Source organism: Setaria italica, chromosome II (assembly GCF_000263155.2).
Source record: "Setaria italica strain Yugu1 chromosome II, Setaria_italica_v2.0, whole genome shotgun sequence".
In the NCBI taxonomy this organism is placed as follows: Eukaryota; Viridiplantae; Streptophyta; class Magnoliopsida; order Poales; family Poaceae; genus Setaria; species Setaria italica.
The window spans coordinates 4,655,839-4,677,365 of record NC_028451.1 but is presented as its reverse complement, the minus strand read 5'-3'; the positions used below and the strand labels follow the sequence as shown (position 1 = coordinate 4,677,365).

General features: G+C 43.7%; 2 protein-coding genes and 2 long non-coding RNA genes across 24 annotated transcripts; 1 reads left to right on the top strand and 3 right to left on the bottom strand.

Annotated features, from left to right (window-relative positions):
• Positions 1–99: 99 nt before the first annotated feature.
• On the bottom strand, positions 100–5,773 carry LOC101767652 (putative disease resistance protein RGA4). Its single transcript, XM_012843775.2, has 3 exons — positions 1,504–5,773; positions 678–760; positions 100–565 (listed from the first exon to the last, which is right to left on the bottom strand). Exons 1-2 carry the CDS (start codon positions 5,690–5,692, stop codon positions 714–716), a joined length of 4,236 nt encoding a protein of 1,411 aa, XP_012699229.1. The 5' UTR covers positions 5,693–5,773; the 3' UTR covers positions 100–565; positions 678–713.
• Positions 5,774–6,984: 1,211 nt separating this feature from the next.
• On the bottom strand, positions 6,985–15,927 carry LOC101768051. 19 transcript variants are annotated; one of them, XR_002676406.1, is made up of 10 exons: positions 15,709–15,927; positions 12,972–13,053; positions 12,798–12,867; positions 11,980–12,706; positions 11,389–11,547; positions 11,228–11,297; positions 10,138–10,211; positions 7,943–9,604; positions 7,674–7,855; positions 6,985–7,460 (listed from the first exon to the last, which is right to left on the bottom strand). It is a non-coding gene; the product is annotated as an uncharacterized LOC101768051 (long non-coding RNA). The 19 variants fall into 19 exon arrangements; XR_002676400.1 differs by lacking the exon at positions 15,709–15,927 and adding exons at positions 13,177–13,349; positions 14,316–14,970 and having other exon boundaries at positions 12,798–13,053; XR_002676412.1 differs by lacking the exons at positions 12,798–12,867; positions 15,709–15,927 and adding exons at positions 13,177–13,349; positions 14,316–14,969 and having other exon boundaries at positions 11,980–12,588.
• On the top strand, positions 9,408–9,815 carry LOC111256336. Its single transcript, XR_002676416.1, has 2 exons — positions 9,408–9,525; positions 9,614–9,815. It is a non-coding gene; the product is annotated as an uncharacterized LOC111256336 (long non-coding RNA).
• Positions 15,928–17,121: 1,194 nt separating the features above from the next.
• LOC105913521 (pyruvate kinase isozyme A, chloroplastic) lies at positions 17,122–21,474 on the bottom strand. 3 transcript variants are annotated; one of them, XR_001163295.3, is made up of 5 exons: positions 20,781–21,474; positions 18,985–19,075; positions 18,720–18,913; positions 18,025–18,397; positions 17,122–17,630 (listed from the first exon to the last, which is right to left on the bottom strand). XR_001163295.3 is itself a non-coding variant. In XM_012843778.3 (4 exons), the coding sequence occupies exons 1-4, from the start codon at positions 21,420–21,422 to the stop codon at positions 18,380–18,382; spliced, it is 945 nt and encodes a 314-aa protein (XP_012699232.2). In that variant the 5' UTR covers positions 21,423–21,474; the 3' UTR covers positions 17,726–18,379. The 3 variants fall into 3 exon arrangements, 1 of the variants encoding a protein (XP_012699232.2); XR_001163296.3 differs by lacking the exon at positions 17,122–17,630 and adding an exon at positions 17,726–17,944; XM_012843778.3 differs by lacking the exon at positions 17,122–17,630 and having other exon boundaries at positions 17,726–18,397.
• Positions 21,475–21,527: the final 53 nt, after the last annotated feature.

Below are 21,527 nucleotides of genomic sequence, written 5' to 3'. Positions count from 1 at the left end.
TCTGGCAGTTCGTTCTTGCTCTGTTCTGTTCCATCCCCTTCTTCCTTGCTCATGCATGTACATTCATCGCTTTGCGTCCCAGCCTATACATCACAATTATACTATAATAAGAATCACCATTCTTTTCAATTCCATTGCAGCACTGCCAGGAGAAAATGTTGCTGTACATGCAGTTTTGAAGAAACAGGTTAACAACAATGAGACCTCTGCACAAGACCGTGCCATCCAAAGCCTTCCAGGATGCAGGAGAAAATTCAGCACTTTCAGTTCATATAAAGCAGCAGCTTGGATAGCTTGTCGAGCTACATGAGTACGTTGGACTGTTGGTCTACTCTACGGCAGTCGGTCATGTATGTGGATAAACAAATCATAAAATGAAAGTGCTGCCTGTGTTTCGCTTGTGTTGGAGGCTGAAGCAGACACGAATGCAAACACGTCATGGCTCAAAAGAAATAAAAATAAGGATAAAAGACTGGAGCCCGCAGCTCTGTATGCTAAATTCTTCTGCTTGCAGTCTAGAACTTCGCTTCTGCTCAAAATAAAGGTCTTCGTTTCTGGCACGATCCTACAAGGAAGTCACAGCGCATAGAAAGTCAGCATTAGGAGCTAGCATCATTTCAAATCAATCATCAAGAACACTAATATTAAAAACCTTAGTGATATCTTTGCAAAAATACCTTGAATAACTTTTTCTTTGGTCAGGCCTTGATCTACTATTTCGAGCACACCAGCTTCCTGATTGAACGTTTCCAGGTTGGTTCTGGCAATCAGGCCATGATCATAGATGATGTTAGAAAGTATATATACACAGGAGAATATGCTGTGGCACCCAATAGTAAATGTTTCAAAAGAAAATTATTATTTATGTCAAAAGGCATAAGCCATGAAAACAAAACTACACATACTTGAACTGTATGCAATGGAGCTACTGAATTTCCAGAGAAACGCCAAGACAAGTGCCACTTTAATTGGAGCTAGTGAATTCGGCTGCAATAATTCCATGATGCCATGCTGCTTTAAATACGACTAAAGGAAAATGATTGATTTTATTACATGATTCGAGTTAGCAAATACAAGTTTACAACCAAGGTATCAAAAGCGAACCACAAAGATCATCTTATAGTTAAATTCTTTGTACGGACAAAAAGGAGATATACAAGGATGACTACAGTAAAGTGAAGTGTATATTGGTGTATAAACTTCTTGATCCAGCTGTAAGTGTTTAGATACCCCGTATGTGCAATATATGAAAGTTAATGGATTTAACTGACACAAGTGCACATAAATATAGGTATTAGTGGTGCATTGTACTCGATATAATGTATATATCAACAACAATTGGCTAAAAAGGTTCAAAATATTGCGCTCGTTAAATTTTTATCACTGAATCCTACCACATCTTGTAATAGGTAACAGAATGTTTAAGCACAGAGTTGCATTTTAGGCAACAACAATTAAGCTCCTGATCATTTTGTTAAAAGAAACAAAGAAACTGGAGATTACCTTCGTGACGGTCATCTAGTCTTTTAACCTCGAGGTAACCCAAACGGCTATGTAGGCTTGGTGGAAGCAACTTTATACCATCCTGTATTATCCGAAGAACTCTAAGAGATGAGTATGCTTGAGGCCCATCCGGTAAGGATACCAGTCTTTTGCATCGACAAAGCGTGAGTTCTTCCAGCAACCGGAGGTCTCCTGAAAAGGATTGAAGCTTGCCGCACTCACAAATGTACAAGGTCTTGATAGACGGAGGAAGATTGGCAACCTCTGACAAGCCACTGCAATAATCTATATATAGAGATTCTAGGCATGGAAATGGAAGGAAGTGATGGTTGGCTGCAGATGACAGCTTCAGTACAGCTGTAGACGCTGTGGCCTCACTGCTGTTGCACCCTGGAATTAATGATGACGTCTTCGGCCGTACAACACCTTCTGCACTCAGCAATCTCGTATCCTCCGGGTGACCAAATACGATGGACCCGACATTACTACTGCAGCTGCGAATATATAATTTCTTGAGAGATGCCGGCAGGATGGGGACCTCTACCAAAGATTCACAATTTTCTATCTCTAGAGACTCCAGGCATGGCAGGAGTCCACCATGTTGTGAAGCTGGAGCAGATTGCTCATCAGAAGCTTGTGTGCATCCTGTCAGTTTGATGCATCTGGAAATCTTTAAGTTCCTCAGGCATACCAGGACCTGGAACACGTTTTCTGGCCAGTAGACAAGAGCATCGCAATACCGAATCTCCAAATCTACTAGCTGTGCAAAACATGTCCATAGCGCCAGTGCGCTTGAGCGGGAGGAGAAAAAAAGGTCGCACCGACCTAACCCCATAGCTGCCAAGGCGAGTGTACCATTCAATTTCTTCTTGACATTCAGTAATGTTGTTTCTGTGTCATCGGGTGACACATCCAGACCCAGACGGGACAATGAAGGGATGAATCTGCTAGCTGCCTGTAGGGATATTTGCTGCTGATAACAACCTTTTCTCATGGATAATTCACTTAGATTGGGTGCTTCAGGTAGATCAGTCAACTTCGGGCAGCCACGAATTTCCAAATCTTCCAGCAGAGGAAATGTTACCTCTTCTCCTGGAGTTCCTTCGGCTGCCCCCCACCTCTCAAGGGCCGACAAATCAGATAATCTTAGTTTTCTCAGTGCTGGAAATGCAGAGCGGCTGGTAGGCCGTGTGCGTGCGTTGTACCAAAACGGTATTTTCTTCTTAATATAATGACAAACGGTTGCAGTTTCAGCTCCGCCAAATGGTTGCTTAGCCAATAATGGCCCTTTTGATAATGCACTCAGGCTGCCACAAGACCAGATTGACAGCTCCTCGAGCTGAGGAAATGTTACCTCTTCTCCTGGAGTTCCTTCGCCTGCCTCCCATCTTTCAAACATATTCAACCCACCTAGCGTCATTTTCCTTAATGCTGGAAATGCAGAGCGGCACTTAGTGTTAACTCCGCCAGACAATTCTGTAATCACCGACGCTGCTTTTGGTAATGCAGTCAAACTTTTACACTCCTTAATCTCCAGCTCCTCAACCTTGGGAAATATCGGCTCTTCTCCTTGTACCTCATGTGTCTCCCACCATGCCTCAAATTTTGCCATTTCTAACAAGGTAAGCACCTTCAGTTTTGGAAATGTGAACTCCCAGAGTGTAGTACCACCGCTGCACAAACAATGTAAACTCTCCAAACCCTCCAGGCCAAGAATTTGCAGAGCTGGTAGCTCCCAGAGTGCAGGAAGCTCTTCGAGCTTTTTGCAATGGAATAATTTCAGGTTCACCATGCCTTTCAAAGTATTCATCCACGTTGGAAAAGTTCTGCTCCCACAGTGATTTATCCTCAGAGCCTTCAACTCATCATGAGGTTTGAGACCTTCCACCACCTCTTTATGATTATTATTCTGTGCTTCCTGGTCACTATCGGTCCAACATAACTCCAGTTCGGTCAGTTTTTTCTTTTTTCCAAGACCTGCTGCTTCTGCATCTGCTTGTGCATCTGCTCCTGTCACATTTTCTAGCTTGCTTAGCTTCAGTGTACCACCAAGGTCCGAATTCTGCAGCTCTCCCAAATTACTGCAACCAGAGCCATCGGCACCTGCTACAAAGTATGTAAGCGTCTGTAGGGAAGTTAGGCGTCCGAGCTCTGGGGGCATGCTTTTCAACTTTCCACATCCGTGAGTGTAGAGGTGACGGAGGCCAGTCAGATACTTCAGTTGCTTTGGAAGCCGTTTAAGCCGGTCACAGTAAGAAAGGTTCAGTGTTTGCAGATGATATAGGATGCTAATGTCTTCAGGAAGTGCTTCAAAGAAACTTTCTGAGAGATCAAGATACCTCAGGTGATGAAGATATTTCGGCCTTAAGATTGAACCACACACGATCTTTAAAGCTCTTATAGAGTTGTATTTTGATAAAATCTTCAAATCTCCTACATATCCGTCACAAATCAGTGTTTGGAAAGCTGGAGATCCTTTCTCTTGGGAAGCATTCAGAAGAGTTTGTGGTTGACGGATTGACAAATACAAGTGACGAGCTGAACGAAGAACATCCTCTTTTTCACTTGGGTGTGTAGCTATTGCAGCACATTCTTCTCCCATAGCAGACTGTGCAACATCATGCATAAGGTCATGGATCTTACAAGTAATTCTAGAACAATACCTGTGCTTATTGCCATTTTTATAAATAGAATATTTGTCATCAAATGGGACATTCTTCAAATCCTGAAAAAATGACCTTGACTTGAGCTCAATGAAAATTCTTTCTCCAAAAGTTTCAGGACACACTTTTGATTGCTCTGGGATAAAACCATTGGCCATCCACAAGTGGATTAGCATTTGCACGTCAATCTCATAATCCTTGGGAAACATAGCACAGAAAGCAAAGCATTGCCGCATGTATGATGGCAAGCAATTGTAACTTAGTTTAAGTACTGGTAAAATCCCATTTTCCTCATCACAAATCGTGCTTCCATTTAGTACATCCTCCCATTCTTGCTTGCTGGTCTTGGTACCCAGTAAAGAGCCCAATGCTGTAGCAACTAAAGGAGAACCAGCACATCTCTTGGCAACTTTACCAACCATGTTAACTAGTTCACCAGGCTGTTTTGAACCGAATGCTCTTGCCTTGATAATTTTCCCTAAGGACTCTTCATCCAAGCTTCCAAGTTTATAGGCTCCTTCAGTTGTACCCATCATTAGTTTAGCAACAGCTTCATCGCGAGTTGTTGTCAGCACTGAGCTACCGCTGCCACCATGCTGAAGGTAGGACTTCAACCTTTCCCACTTGCTGGGCTCATCACGGTTCCACACATCATCCAATACGAGGAGGTACCTCTTCCCACTCACTGCCTTTTGAAGATTGTCCAGTGCTGATGAACTTCCACTTGCTTCACAACCATTCTCTTTCACTATTTTGTTAGCCAGGGAATCCACATCAAAATCATCAGAGACACACACCCAGAGCCGCAACTCGAAATGCTTCTTAATTTCAGTGTCATTGTAAACGAGCTGTGCTAAGGTGGTCTTGCCCAACCCCCCCATTCCGACTATCGGAAGGACCATGAGATCCTTACTGCTGGCTCCAGCAAGCAATCGATCCTTACTGCTCTCGAGCAATTGATGAACAAGATCCTTCGTCTCTTGAGCTCTTGATTTGCTGGCAATGTCCACAGACTCAGTGGGGATGCAAGCATCCGTCTGCCTCCATTGCATGAGCATTTGCGGCTGCGGTTTGAATTTGAACCTGAATGCATTCATCTCTGCGATGAGGACATCAATTTCTTGCAAGATCATGCAGAGCCTGTTTGCCATCTTATAACGGAACACAAAACGGTTGTGAGAAGGGAAGAGCTTTATTACATCCATGCCGAGCGCCTTGTAGTGGCCCTCCGCCTTGGCTTTGCGGCGAAGCGCCTCGTACTTGAACTCGTCGAGGACATCATTCGCCTTGTAGGCCACCGTCCGGACCTCCTCCAGCCAAGCTTTCGCCCCTTCTCTGTGTTTTGCCGCCTGCTCCTCGGCGTCGGCGATGACGTCCAGGACGGCCGGCAGCTTGCGCTTCAGGAGCTTGTGCTGCTCCTCCATCCCCTCCATCACCTTGTACTGGTCCAGGAGGTAGCTGGAGGCCTTTTCCTTCACCATGGACAGCAGTGGCCCGACCACCATGGTGGCCAGTACCTCAGCCATGGCAACGCCTGGAGATCCAAAAACACACGCACAGGTGACAGGACACAGGAAACACAGTGTTGCTGGGTGGAGAGAGAGAAGCTGGACGCTTGGTTTGAGCTGCTGCTTTTGTGGAAAATGGAGACTTCGAGCGTTGACTTTGGAGGAGCCAAGTGGATGTGTTTAATTGGTTGCATACACTACAGCAATATAGAACCACGTTCGTCCAGATGTGTTCGATCTGTGCATCTTGATCTGCGTGTCTTCAACCATGTGAGAGCATGTGCATCTTGCATTAGTTTTGGGCCATCCATTAGCATCTCGAGGCCAGGAGGGAAAATAATAGTAGTTTTGTTTAATAATGACAAGTTGACAATGGACAGTCTCTATGATCCGTTACTTACACCCATCCCAACGTTTCATGGCAACTCGAATAGCAATGTGAGTTTCTGTGCATTACTACTCCCTTTTCAGAGTTTTTCCTGTTTTCTTTCCTGCCCAGGCGCGCCGGCGCGGGCAGTGTCCTGGAGTGGCATTTTGTCGAGCACCTTTTGAGCAGCAGTGGAAGGGGTGGCCGGCGCGGGCAAAGAGGCTGTTCCATGCGACCATACCCGCGCGCTGCTGCTTCCTAGATCATGATGTGCATCTCTTGCTCATGTCTCGTGGCCAAGACCATAATGAGTGTATGACAACTTGCTAGTGATGGCTGTTGCAGAGTTATTAGATTTTGTATGGGTACTTGCCCTCCGCTTTGCGTTCCAACACTAGATATTCTCGTGGTTCATCGCGATCTCTATTCTTTTCAATTCCATTAGGATCGTGCCCGTGCGTTGCTACAGGCTAAATAATTCCCCTCATGAGATCATATTAGAATGGTACATAATCTCACACAACCATTTAGAATGGAATTTTCTAAAGTGGAGTTTGCATGACACAAATAATCTGAGGAATACAAGAATATTTTAACCCTATTTTCTTGTAGAATGGTAGCAAACACCATTAACCCTATTTCATCCAACACCTCAAAACATAAAGAGATGAGAAAAGACCTGGTAATTAGAATCTGAACAAAATGATTCAGTTATTAGAGATCATTGAATAAGCAGTAGTAGTTGCAAGTCACAAGCTCCTTTGGCTAGCAAAGAGCTGACACACACATGACCCAATTCGATATTACAGGAGAAGTAGCATCTATCCATGGAAGATAAGCAGAATTCCCCGAAAATTCACATAGACAAAGAAAACCTATTTAGGTCCTTTCTAACAAGCAAGTCTACTATAAATAACTGATAAACCTGATTTTGTTCAGATAGTGAGATTGCAATGTATCAGCGATATTATTCTGAAGCAGATTTATCAATGTGTACATAGCCTTACTTGACAAAACTTTAGTCCCACATAGAAAGATGCATTATAACCTCAGCAGTCAGTATTGTTCACTAAAAACTAAGGGTGCAGTGCACAAAAATTTAGAGCTGTTGGTACTTAGGAGTAAATAAAGCTCTGAAGTTTTAAGCGTCGACTCCAACTTATCGAAAATTAAAGTTCCGAAGTTCACAGTTTATAGTAATCTGGTGAAGGCAGTTTAATAGCATCCTGACAGTATATGGAAATATCATATATATGTGGGAAAGAAGATGCAGACTCCAAATTGGTCCCTGCCATGAGCTGTGCAGCCACCCAGCCATCCCCATATATTTTCTTCAGGTTTGAACACAATATTGGTTGCTGCACTTCCTATGATGGGTACTTGTGGAGGCCATGCTGATTAGCAATCAATGCCTGTTGCCTGCACGAACAGAATCCCAAGCTTTTCACTCCTTGAGGATTATACTTGTAACTGCAAATATCTTGTGCGTATGGATATATATGGTAAAGAAAAGATTTTAGAGAGGACACACAACAAGCAAGCAAAATTATAGCATTGACATATTACTCAAGACCTGCAATTTATATGATAGCAAATAAACAAATCAAAAGTGATTAAATCATATCTTTGTACCTTTTGGGCCTTGTTTAGATGCTGATGGTGTCTCCATACCCATGCTGCCATTCCATCAAGCGGATAAAGGGAGATGCCAGAGCCAGGTACCGCCACCACCTCACCTGCACGGTGTCACCCCCCACATCTGCCTCAGTCCTGCCAAGGCCTGATTCCACCGGATAGTCCAGAGAGTCCCAGTGCTAAAACAAATTTCAGAATATCAGTACACTAATTTATTCGGATGTCTAGTTAGTTACTCACAACGCAAAATTCAGACTGTTTTTTACCAAGTGGTTCAGGGTTGTGAAACTCAGCTCACGATACTGGCCAAATCTTGCGGAGGTAGCTGTCAACAGCAATATGCTCAAACCGCTTCTTCACTTTCTACTTTCTACGAGCGCTGTGTCACCGTTGCCTCATTTTTCTCGAACACGCGGGAGAGCTGCGCATCTATATATTAAGAAGAAAAATCACCGTTGCCTAATTCAGGAATTAAAGACCACTCGGGGCAAGGCACCGATCATGGGTAAATACACTGAATTTTTTTCACATGGTCAAAGCATGAAGTGACACATGATCTGTTAGTGTCTACAATTTAAATTTCACGACAAATACAATAGTCAGATATCAGAAAATAAATATCAAGAAAATGGGAGAGGTGGCCTATTTTCGTCTGCCCAGAGTTACCACAAGGCATTGCGCTCCATTCCTCACAATGAACATGACCTGTGAAATTGATAGTAATCAAGATGAAGCATACAATATGACAAACAGTTCAAATCAACCACACAGAAACTAATCTTCAAGAATCACTTCAGGTTAACCTATAAATGGGAATGCCTGACATCATCCTAGAGAGTTCTGGCATTCAATTGGATACAGATTTTCATATAGCTTTGTGACCTTGAAGCAATAATTAGTTTGGAACTGAAACAGGTGAATTTTCATGGTAATCAGTCAGTTCATGTGCATGGGCAATGTCCTGGAGACAGACAAAACTAATGGCACGCTGTCCAGTTTTCAGATCCCAATGTAAACTCGGCAAGTAATAAGGCTGAAAACATGTTTCCATAGCAGCAAGCCAACAGTCCAGTTAACAACTGAATGTGCCCTGCTCAACTTTCTCTTGGCTTTACAAGTACATTGAAAATCAATGCTCTGAAATTACCTTGACCAAAGGACCTCTCACCCAAAACCATCATCTTTGCGTTGTTTTCTGAATATGCCAGCGATGTAAGTGGAAACGCTCAATGAATTTGCCACACGTCAGGAGGCAAGAAGGCAATTACACAGCATATTACTACTTTCGATTTAAAAAAAATCATGTATGGCAAATATGTTTTCCAAGACCTCCTACTGGACATGATAAGAAACACTAAAGGTACCACAAGACTCCATAGGCAATTTCAACAGACTTTCAGATTTAGAATATCTCTGTTTGACAATGAAATGAAAGAACATAGATAGTGAACCTCCAGATCAGTTAGCCAGCCTCATGTAGGTCAGTTAGCCAGCCCGCGAGGCAAATGTACAACATAAGGAACAGACTTTGAGTAAAATTTTAAGAAAATCAAGAAAACTAATTGCACTATAGCTTTTACCAAAATGGACTGCTTTATTATGAAGGACCAAGCTATTTACTTATGTTGAACAGTGATGTAATATTTATATACACGGCCAAGCAATATATGCAATGCATTAGCTATTGGAGTATAATTGAGTAAATCTACTTATACCTTAACCATTCGTTACTTTACCATTGTTGAATCTGCAGGATTATCCACAAGTCACAAGTCACTCTGCGAACCTGCTGGTTCTGACCTCATTGTCCGACGATGACTGCAGTGATAAAATGAACTACAGCAGAATGGTTTGTCTAGTTCACCTATTGAGCTCAGTATTGCTGCGACTCTCACTGTCATTGCTTACGTTTCCTACTTTCAAAAATTCTGCACCAGGAAAGTGGAAGTAGATAAGATGTCATAAGGAAAAAGGTACAACAATTTCACAAGGAAGGAGGGGTTCATTGATTTCAGATTGTTTTTTGAAAAATTAGAAGTATGAGTTTACTTGACACGGAATACTTTAGGATGATGAATAAATGCAACTCTAAGGAAAATTCATAAGCATTATTGAGTAAACACGAGTTCTTTTCCATGTGAAATAGAGAGAGAGTAGAATGCATCAAATCTCCATGTTGATAGCATCACAGTTTATATGAAGGCAAGATCTAGAACAAGCAATCAAGTGTTTCTTTCCCATACACGTAGCTCACCTCTGACTAAAAAAACAACAACTAAATCTGTACATACTTGCCAAGGCCAAAACGTTTCACAGAAGTAATAAAAAATAATTTCTATACTCAGTGCACTGCATCCACCGCAAGAACTGCACAAATGGATGCAGGAAGCAGGAACTGATAGATTTACAAATTCGTGACCAATGTGCATCACATCCAAATAGTAATAGGCTAGTCAATTACCTGCTGGCAGCATTGAGGGAGCTCCAGCCGTCGGTGGCTGTGTCGCCATCCCCGTCGCGCTGGCCGATTGTGCTCTGAGTGGGAGGGCAAAAGAGATGTGAACTTGGACCTGATTTTAAACGATTGGATCTGTTCGTTGGTGCAAAGGAGAGGGCTCGACATGAGTCGAATCAGGCCCCACCTCATAAATAAGATGCTATTTTGATTGACAATTTTTCTCCACAATCAAGACTTCCATATATCTTCACATTTTACACCCTTAGGTACATCAATTTGAATAAGCAAGCAGGGTTGCCCTATACTCCCAATCGTTTTGCGTAGCAATTTCTAAAGACGCCTTTCCAATCACCAGTGAGCTGACGAACATCATAGTCTAAGAAGCTTTAAGTATAGAGAACCTATTCATAATTTAGTGCCACACTAAAGTACATGGTGTATAACTAATCCGACTATCATCGTTGCACACAAGACCTGTTGTTTTTAGAGCTTTGAAAGTTATACATTATGAGATTCTATGTACAACGACGACGACAAACTGTTGGGAGTTCCTACCCTTTCTTAGGACAGAACATAGTATGTACAGAATATATGTACCCAGCTATTATCATATAGTATATCTATGTACTATTAACTTCGAATTTTCAAATCTACATTCTCTCAGTCAGCTTGGTGGCTGACGACTCCAAGATCTCCAATGCTTACTCCCTCCGTCCCTAAATAACTGTCGCTTTTGGTTTCCGTGCCGCAAGTTTGACTGGATTTGTAGAAAATACGTGCACCATTTGTATCTTCAAATAAATTTATTAAAAAACTAGATTCAAATATCTATCTAATTGTATTAATTTTGTATCATAAATATTAATATTTTTTATATATATTTAGTCAAAGTTGTTTCTCAGGAAGCGAAAACGACAGGGACGGAGGGAGTACACACGAATTTTCAAATCTCCACTCTCTCAGTCAGCTTTATGCCTGACGAGTCCAAGATTTCCAATGCTTCACACACGCAAACACACGAGTCAGCACTGTTGCATGTCACGGTGATTCCACAAAGGACAGGCATGAAAACCATGGTCCACGTTGCACTCACCTGGAATGTAGATTTCAGGTTCCAGAGGCCTAATCACTCCTTTCGTCTGCACCTTGTTCTGGAGCAAGAGCTGCAACATGGCATGGGGCAAGAGTAAATGAATATACATGGGGTTTCTGCTTTTATCCTCATGCAAGTATAACTGTGGTTAAGGTTACTACCAGAGCCCCTATTTCTGCTGCTACACCAACGGTGAGGGACATGGCAGTGGTGGATTGGCCATTTTCAAACTTTCCGAACTCCAGTAGCATCGCTTGGTGCTTTTCGATGGGTCGACCGTCCGGGTATTCCACCTCCACTTCGTGCAGCAGTACCATGTCCTGAATTACAAGAGCGGTGTCTCTGCAATGGTTAACCGAGGAAGGCTATCGATTTGATTTCATCCATTTTTCGAGCATGAAGTAATGCAGTATGAAATTCGGTGGTAGAACAGAGTCTGAAAAGAAGTTCAAGTCCAGATTTACCATTAAACTCGCAATCTACTGCAAACTACAAAGGATCATGAGTGTGTTTCTGTATTTGAGTTGTCCCTGACAAATTTATATTCTTGACTAAGGCAACTACAAATAATGAATTAGTAATCCAATCAGTACCTCTTTTCTGTTGATTTCTATTAATGACAATATAAATGTAAGTTTAATCTCACATGATTTAATAAAGTGAGATCTGTAGCACAGATACTTTAACAGTTACATGCAATGCAACACATGAGACATGAGGAAGACATACGGTAAGATAGTATGGAGCCTCACCTGCTCATTCTGGCCATAGGCCATCCTCTGTTCCATTCGTCGGCAAATCACATCGAATGCACTTGAACAATCCTTAGGAATCTGAGTCTCTCTTCATGCAGTCCCAAGAACCTGCCTATGTCTGATTGTGTTTTGTCAGTTCTAACATGCTTCAGCATTCATGTTTCCTGTTTCTAATATAAATTCCTAATAATTTCCTGTCAGGGGATTTTTTGCACATACATATTAACTTGATGGCATTATTTATATTACACACTACAGCAGTTCATAAAAGAAGTGAAATTTTGTAGCGCATGATCTGGACTAACTTGATGGTTTTGGCTATCTTAACAGATATTTCCTTCTCTTTGCAATGCCCAAGGGCCAACAGTCTACAGTCAATTCATCATCATATCCACCAGAGGCTTCAATATTTAAGTTTGATGGCAACTTGATTGGTAGAAAATACAGTCACAAACCAGATACGATAGCAGCCTGAAATCTAAAATGTCAGATAGTACAGAATGCATGTTAGAAACATCACCAGGCAACTTAATTGGCAGCACAGCATTGCCTTCTGTCCATCGACGACCAATCTGGTGCCATAATTCTTGCAATTTCAGGAACACCCTGCATTCAATAGAGTAAATTCAAAGAATTACGATGGACCAGGTGCACAGGCTCATGGTGGATGCTAATCCTGCATCCAGTAATCAAGCTATCCGCTTTGCCTCATCTGAGCTGTGACCTGCAAGCAGCAACGGTACATTAAGTTAGTCATGAGCTCAGTTGCAAATGGTTCTCTGTCAGTGTTTGCAACCAAACAGAAGGGAAGGGACCTGGGGATCACGTACGGGCCTTGGGGGCGTCCATGTGGCGGAGGCACATGTGGATTTGTTGGCCGGACAACTCCAATGTCAAATTAAGTGACAGATCAAACAAATACAACCTTGTATAGTATATCAAAGAATCAAATTCATGAAGCTACATTCCAAAAGTTAGAACATGCTTACTTGACATGCTTCATAATGATTGTTCTACTTCAGTGTTGCCACATATTTGCATTCAACCTGGCCATACCAATCATGCATGTACCTGGAATTGATATAAAATGGAATATAAAAAGAAAATTTAAGATAGTTGCAATTCTGGGTTCCTTGAATCAGATTAGCACAACAGAAAAGCTTAATGCACAGAAAACAAATATTTATGGACAACCATGAAAATATTTCGTGGAGAGGGATCTAAATCTCCTCCTTTTTTTTCTTTTGGAACTACATGGCCATGCAACCTGTACAGATATATATCCTCTGAAATTTGTCAGTAGGGTCCTCCCCTGTTGCTTCATTAAAAAAAGACCTCAGACCCCTACAGTTCATCCTATCAAGTACCTGATTTCAGAGATAGAGGTTAAGCTAAATAACTATGGGAACAAATTTGAAAACATGGTGTAATATAGCATTTGATTAAGCAAAGCAAAACAGCTCAATAGCTAACACACATACTCGACTGCAGGCTAAAGTGTAAGAATGAGCTCAGAAAAGAAGAGAGTTGCAAAAGCAGGTAGCAAAGCAAAGCAACCACTGGGCTTCCGGGCCAGCCACAAAATAGCCAACATATTATCCCAGATCCAATGTTATATGCTTTATATCAGAACCTAGATAAATACGCTAGCTAGTAGTCCTGCAGTGTTGTAATTAACCATTGCTAGAGAGTAAGCACGAATGACTAAAAAACAAGGAAAGAAAAATCAATACTTTTATCATCCTCTACAATCGAAGCAATATCCTGAAGCTAATCTTTTAATGCAAGCAATATCCCATCTGTTGAGCAATTTCACAATACTGACAGTCGACCAATCTCAATAATGAAGTTTGAGTGTACCAATCAAAGCTTAAAGATTCTATTAGTTAAACAGTCAAAAACATCACGTCATGCCATGTTAGTTAAAACAACAGAAAAATAACCTGCTATGTGAGTGCCCATAAGTTGCATATGTTAACTGAAGCAGAAGTATTGATAATATTCACATGCCACTGCCTAAAACTCCTAGAATTAGACTGCAAGAATCAGATGACTCAGTCTGCAACATCATCTCATATTATATTCTATCTAGGTCTGGTATGATATGATTACCATTGGAATCACTAAAAAAAAACAAGTGACCAGCCATCTGTCAAGCAATTTCACAATACTGATAATGGAGAACAGGAGAATAAATGATGGACTATGTTGCCAATCAAGCAAATCCACTAATCATTATCCTCCTCTATGCAATCGAACCACCAGATCCGCCTCAATAAGGATGCATAAAAACGGATTGTCATGGAGATGTGCAGATGGGCGGAAGAGGTTACCGTTTTCGTAGGGGCGAGCTTGGCGGCGGCGCGGCCGGCACAGAAGTAGCCAGAGGCGTCCGTCTACCAGCGCGCCGGCGTGGAGGGGAGGCCGGGGGAGGGGTGGAGAGAAGGCCGGGAAGGGGGGCGCTGGCGCGGAGGGGCAACCGGACAGGGGGTGCGCCGGCGTTGGGCGCCCGGAGGAGGCACGGTTGGGCAGCGGACGGAGGAGGAGCGGTCCGGGCGTATCAATTGGGCACCCGGAGGCGGGTCGGCGTGGCGGCGCCCGGAGGGGGCGCTGTCGGATTACCTCTTCAGTTGCAGGGAGTGGTGGGAGGGGTCGTCGGGGTCCCGGCGGTGACGCAGGGAGGGAGTGGTGGCGGCGCGGCGGCGACGCAGGGAGGGAGAGGTGGCGGTGCGGCGGCAGCGCAGGTAAGGATCGGGTGTGATGACCAGAAGGTTTGAAAGGTTACAGATAAGGGCCGAAAGAAGGAATCCATGCTGGTAACGCTCGATGGTTGATGCTGTCTTCCAGGGGTGCAGGTATACGAATGCTGCCACAGATATCGCTGAACACACTGATGTCAATATGAACTACGCCGGGAACATTTTACCCCGCAGACTCCCAAATTGGTGCCTCGGCAAGTACCTTTATAATAAAAAAAAATCTATCCAAAACACTATAGAGGTCCATGCTATGTTCTGAATGGAATAATCGACCTGCAAAGGGGCATATCCACACATGGTCTATTGCAAGAACAATATATGCTAGGCTATACTTTTGCGGTGGACTTCTCTGTTCTCACTATAACAAGGTAATATGTACACTATGTTAAAAAAAAACTTGAAGGTATACTTGCACACCTGGGTAATTACCTTCTGAACTTTAAGACTGCAAAACATAATACCTAATCAACAAACAGAGGAACAACCCCACATGCTTGTAAAATTGTAGCAGTGCTACCACTACCAGAACTTTCAGAACGTTTCCAGAGAAATCCAGCACCTACGGGCTCTCTCAATACAGCACATAAATCCCAATTCATAATTTTTGTGGTCCTTGTCCTTCCAACAGATCGTCAAGGTGAATATTTACTAGAATGATTTTTCCGGACCAATGGTTGCCAGATTAAGATGATGATCCAGTGGATTCCAATGATTTACTAAAACTCGCATGATTCCAAGGACAGATTCATGAGGCTTGTCATTTTCCTCAGAGTTCTTCCTAGGATGGGCGCCGTGCATTGCTGCGCACGAAATTGGATTTGAATGTGAATGCTATGACAGCAGCAGCATATCACATTTAGGCTTGGGTATAATGGTATATTAGTAAACATGACAGAATCCATCTCTCGCTTGTTTCCAACCATCTGATCTTGGGGCGGACGAAGCGGCAGCGGCGGCGCTTGCTTACCTGAACAGGATGGTGCCGCCGATGAATGCGACCCAGAGGCCGGTGCCCCATGCGGTGGCCGCCGAGGCGCCAGCGATTCGGGCGCGAAGAGGACCCCCGCGGCGAGGAACAACACCACCGTCAAGAACCGCGCCGCTTCCCATCGCGCGGGCCCTTGGAGAGCTCGGAACGGCAGTCGCCTCTGAGCTTGAATGGACGCGACGGCTAGGCCAGCGAGAAGCTTGGAACGGCCGGGGCCTTGTCGTTGACCTTCCAGAAAGAATATATGCTTTGCTTGGAAAACGGAGGCATGTTTCTTTCTCTGCATTCTTAAAATAAAATCCTCCGTCGAGCCGACGGGAGAATAGGAATGTGGGCAGCAAGAAGCAAGCAACGACAGCGATTACAATGAATACGAAACCATCAAAGAAACCCTGTGGTTGGTTGCCCAAAACGAAACCTGACGTTGACCATCATGATTTGCACTAATCATATTGCTTAGATATGATGGATGATCCACCCCTTTATACTCCCAAACAAAATAAACAGTCTACCAGCAAACAGCAGCTGAACACCATCCCGACCCCACTGCGTCAATTTCTTCGCCACATGGAAGACGGAGGCACAACAGTTAAATCCTCGAAAACAAAAACAAAGCCAACTAAAATTCAAAAGGTCACGATGACGTATCACGCCACGAATTTCAGTCCCATTTGGCGCACAAGGGATACACAAAGCAATCTGTAAGGAGCAAAAATTCAGAATGATCTCCAGTTCTCAATTCTCATGCATGGCCACAAATGGAGAACAGGATTTACCTTAACAGTTACAATACCATTCACAGCACGACCTTAGGATCCAAGGCAACAGCAGCTTGCCATTTAACAAGGAGAAGTTTGACCATCACAGTGCACGGATCACAAGCATAATTTAGGTAACCGGTTTGAACTGCTCATACTCTATGTTCTCACGGCAACACATTAACAAAAAGGAAGACTTGTTTTCAACTTGGTTTCCAAGTTGAAAAGTGGATTAAAATCACTCCTAACTTTATCAGAAGCTCGTTGTAGCACCAATGCTTCCATTGTACTGAAGTCGCTGTAGAATCGTAGCACACTAAAAATATGGTTTTGATCAGTAATTTTTGAAGAATGTTTCTTCTCATTACTTCTTTTCAATGAAGAAAACGTGACCAAGAGATGATTCAACATGTATAAATATACTGAATTTAGGTTTGGTTTGCTTTCTGGTCCAGTCTGGCAAAGCGGTATTTTTGTATAGGGAATTCGAATATGAAGATTATTTGACAAATTGTAATGTTGGTAACAGTTTTCGGTTTTTTTTCCTTCCATTCCCGTAGGTGATGGGCTCAGTTAATCTAAGAAATTGTGGCGAGATGTTCAATCAGTTTGGTTTTCCTCAGGTGAAATCTAGGCAACAATGCAGAAATTATCTACTGACTGTTCATTAGTGGCAGTCATCTGTGGCTTGGTGCCGATCATCAATTAGCTTTTCTGAATCTACTTGAGAGTGAAGCCCATTGGAAAACGTGTTTTAAAAAACATCTGCCATCTAAAGACAGCCTATGCAGAAGTCTTTGGCATTCATGTTTTTTGAAGTTGGAGATTTGAGATGGGTGCATCGCACCACTTTCCCACTAATTTTCCATGTGCCGCAATAACAAACTGGGCCAGTAGGTTGTTGTATGCTACAGCTAGAATGCCCCATTGCATGAAGTTTAGCTCTGATGATAATATTTTTGTGCAGAGCTCGTGAGGTGTCCCCAGATGAGCTTGAGCGCCTCAAGAATGTGGTTCCTAACCCTCGCCAGTTCATGGTCCCTGACTGATTCCTCATCATGAAGAAGGATTACAAGGATGTAGGTTCTCCCAGGTTGTTTCCAACGCTCTTGACATGAAGCTCGGGGATGACCTGGAGAGAGGCTGAAGAAGATCAGGTCAGTCTCTTGGCACATTTTTGTGTTACCATGGTTGCTCTGCTACATAAGTTGCATTATCACAGATTCAACATCGGGCCATTTTTCAAAAATACTAGCTCCATTTTTTTCCCCTGCAGTAGTTGATGATTGTAAACCTCTAGTGTATCGTGATGAAATCCTATATTTGTGTTCAAAACTGCCATCAGTTCTTCACAATATGACTGATGACTGTCTTGTAACAAGAACCTATTGTCATGCAGGAACCACCGTGGCTTGCATCACCACCGGGGCCTGCGCGTCCATGAATCGAATGCGTGGCTGGCGACCAATAAGGAATCAAATTAAATCGCATCAATCAAATGTGGCCGAAATCTGGGATTTGACGGAACGAACCGCACCGCTGCCATTGCCGTAGCCATGATGCTCCTGCACCAGCAGCTTGCTCTCCTCCCTACTCTGTTTTCCTTCACGTTCACGGTAACACAAGCAACCAGCTTCTCTCCTCTCTCCAATCAGAAGCCGCTAGCAACAGCAACGCATCCCGCATCGATCCATCATTCCATTCCATCCCCTCTCCAAGAACCCGAGCACCCGGCAGCATCGCTTTTCCCGGTGCCCAATTGAAGCAGAGTAGCAGACGAGGAACAGGAAGCTCTGCTTCCCAATCTCCCTGCCTCAGTCCCGCGCCTTCCCAAATCAACCGAGGAGAGGGGCGCGTCGGCGGCGTTAGGGCTTGCGGATGGCAGCGCTGCGTCAAGGGCCTCCGGCAAGCTGCGTCGGGGGTAGGAGCAGCATTATTATAAACTTATAATATTAGTATCTGCTACTAGAAGATTAAATTTTCAGTTAAACAACTCTAGGTGGTAGAAGCCTTCTTAAGAAATAGCTGATAAAAACTATCAAGAGATGAGTTTCAGTGCACAATGTAAGGCTTTGAACTAATACATGTTGTTTTGAACTGACCATGGCATTGACAAAAAAAACCAAGCTGTAAATCCATTGCAATACTAGTACCAAGGGGTGGCATAGATTAACAAAGTTTTGCGGTCTTTTGGTAATTACAGCAAGAAATTTATTATGCTAGTGCATTTACCTTTGATGAAATTGTAGGAAGCATAGCATTCCTCTCACGGACAATACTGCCATCACGCCAGAATGTAAGATTCACACGTGGCAACAATAAACCAGGATCTGTGCAGCGACACTTAACATCTGGTCCCAACTTCTCAATCACCTCAAACCGAGCCATTCCACCATCCACAAGAAGCTCATCACCAACTCTCACATCTGTGTAGGACAAAATTATGGCAGTGAACAATAACAGCAAAAGATATCAACAAATAGGTCAGCTTACATACCTTCAGCAAACCCGTCATAATTCACATTAATAGTTCGTTCTGGGAGAGGCAATTCAAATGACCTAACACTAAATGTCCAGACTTCTCCATCCTGTGGAATCCAACAAATGTGACATGATTTGTTAATTACTTCAGAAAGGTTTTAATGCCAAGAAAAATGGAAGTCATTGGGTAAATAACGTGGCTCAAGAAAACCTTGGATTATTGAATAGGTGTACAATCAAACTTCTAACTGTATGGTTAAAAACTTAAGATAAACAGCCGAATGGTGATAGAATCTCCTTTTTGGTATAGTGACCCTAGCTAGCACTGATGACATTTAGCATCATGGAAGTAGTTTAGTTTCTTTGGATTACTAATATTAATGTATTATCTAAAACACAACTATCATCGGACACTACCATTAACTACGGGCAAGAATCTACCTAGAATTTTCTTTTTTAAAAAATTATTCATGCTATAACTGAAGGATCTGAAATGCAGTTGCAAAAAAGGATGTAGGTGCAGAGACTCCACAAAACGAACACTAGAAATTTCAGTATTCTGAAAACTTCTACATGGCTTTATACTAATAAAGAAAAAAGATATAAATAAACTATAAAGAGATTCAATAGCTACCAGTAGACACATTAACTTCAAACCTTTAACAAAGCATTAAACCAGCAAGCCAAGTCTTACAGATGAACTAACAATATGCTGCATGTCTGTCATTGTTCGAATTTGCTGCAAGTTAAACACCTAAAATTGATTAAGGGAATGAGGATAATCTTTATGAATTTTACCATTTACCAATAAATGGGCCAAGCATTCTACTAATAAAGCTAATTCAAATTAAACCTAGCATAAGAGATTCTGCTAGAAGGGCGGACCTGGCACAGTGGTAAAACTCTCCACTTGTGGCCCGGAGGTCCTGGGTTCGAACCAACCTCTTTGCAAAAATTTAAAAGAATTTTGCAAGGGTAAGGCTATCTAGGAATTCCCTTCCCCAGACCCCACCTTGTGTGGGAGCTTTCGCACTGGTGTGCCCTTTACTTACAGGAAGGTTTGCAACAGGGAAAAAAAAGCCATTGAGGCTTGGGCCTAATATCTAGACAACGACCTTCAGAAGCTCAATGCCTATCACTTTTTTTTGAACGAACCGCACAAGATAGTGCGAGTTTCTATTGATATAATAGAAAATACAAGACTACGGTCCTGGGAGGCCATAGGCAAAAAAAGAAAAGAAACGAAAAATAAATAAAGACTCGCCCGGTTGGAATGGGGCCAACGCAGGTAAGCACTCAAACTCGACACCTTGAAAAAACCTGACTGGTTGGATTGGGACCTCAGCGCCGTCGAACCACTCCAGCACCGTGTCTTATATGCAGAGAAAGCCAAAACATGGTGATGTTTACCATGCACTTTATTTGAGTTGCACTGATACTGAAAGCCTTGAAATTTTTTTGAAAGATTGAAAGCCTTGAAAATGATTACCACTTTCACAATCCAGTGTTTGATGACAATCTGAAATTCTGAATGTTTTTCCTTCTATAACAATTTCAAACATGAGCTGAAAATCTAAATCAACTGAGCCATTTCGAAGATGGAAAAAAAACATTTTGGTGAAATCCTGACTCGCTAGGTTTTGCAGAAGTATGAAACGGCAATGCCTGACACTGCCACTGCCACCACCCCTCTCATCCACATTGCCACATTGCACAAGCACATTTCACGGAATACGTTCAATCTGAAAACTGAAAACTGCAACGCCAAGTCCAAAACTGGACAGCAGCTTACATACAAGCACAGCACCTCACCTCCGCCTTGGCCGATGAGGCGCCGCCGAGGTCCCCCATGTGGATCTCGCTGCCCTCGGTGTCCATCATGACGGCGACGGCGTAGCCCTTCTCCTCGTTTAGCCTCCTGACTGCCCGGATGGCGCCCCGGTGCCACTCCCGGTCCCCGTGGCACATGTTTAGGCGGGCGACGTTCATCCCGCCGACGGCGAGCGCCTCGAGCTGCTCGGGCGACGAGGTGACCGGGCCCACGGTGCAGACGAGCTTGGTGCGGCGCGTGCTCCGGAACCCGTTCTCGCGAAGCTCCGCCTCCGTGGCGGCGTCCACGTCGATGGGCGCGAGGATGCCGTTCGGGTTGGGGAAGTCGGTGAGGTCGGAGGCGGCGGCCGGGGAGGTGGAGCGGAGGCGGAGCGGGAGGCGCGGGTGCGCGGGGGCCGGGAGGCGGAGGAATGGGGAAGGGTAAGGAGAGGGAGAAGGTGTGGGGGCCTTGCGGGCCGCCGGTGGGTGCAGGAGGGAGGGCGCTGCGGCGGCGGCGGCCATGGCGGTGGCGGGGGAGTGGGAGCGGAGTGGAGGGAGATGCGGTGGCGTGTGGCAACTTCGATGGGGGTAGCGGAGATTGCGAGGCGGGCTTCGCTGCTCTGCCTCTGCTCGCTTGGGGAGCATCGCTGTTGACAGAGTCCGTGTCTCTGTTCTGTTCCATCCCCTGCATCCAGAGCTTCTTCCTTGCTCATGTACATCCATTGTTTTGTGTCCCAGCCTATATATGAC

What these genes read in the sequence shown, in the direction of transcription:
- LOC101767652 (XM_012843775.2), bottom strand. Translation starts at nt 5,692, where the DNA reads ATGGCTGAGGTACTGGCCACCATGGTGGTCGGGCCACTGCTGTCCATG. An exon ending in ACTAGATGACCGTCACGAAG is followed by an intron (nt 761 to 1,503) that starts GTAATCTCCAGT and finishes CCTGATTGCCAG; the next exon opens with AACCAACCTGGAAACGTTCA.
- LOC105913521 (XM_012843778.3), bottom strand. Translation starts at nt 21,422, where the DNA reads ATGCTCCCCAAGCGAGCAGAGGCAGAGCAGCGAAGCCCGCCTCGCAAT. An exon ending in CCTCATCGGCCAAGGCGGAG is followed by an intron (nt 19,076 to 20,780) that starts GTGAGGTGCTGT and finishes TGGATTCCACAG; the next exon opens with GATGGAGAAGTCTGGACATT. An exon ending in TTATGACGGGTTTGCTGAAG is followed by an intron (nt 18,914 to 18,984) that starts GTATGTAAGCTG and finishes TGTCCTACACAG; the next exon opens with ATGTGAGAGTTGGTGATGAG.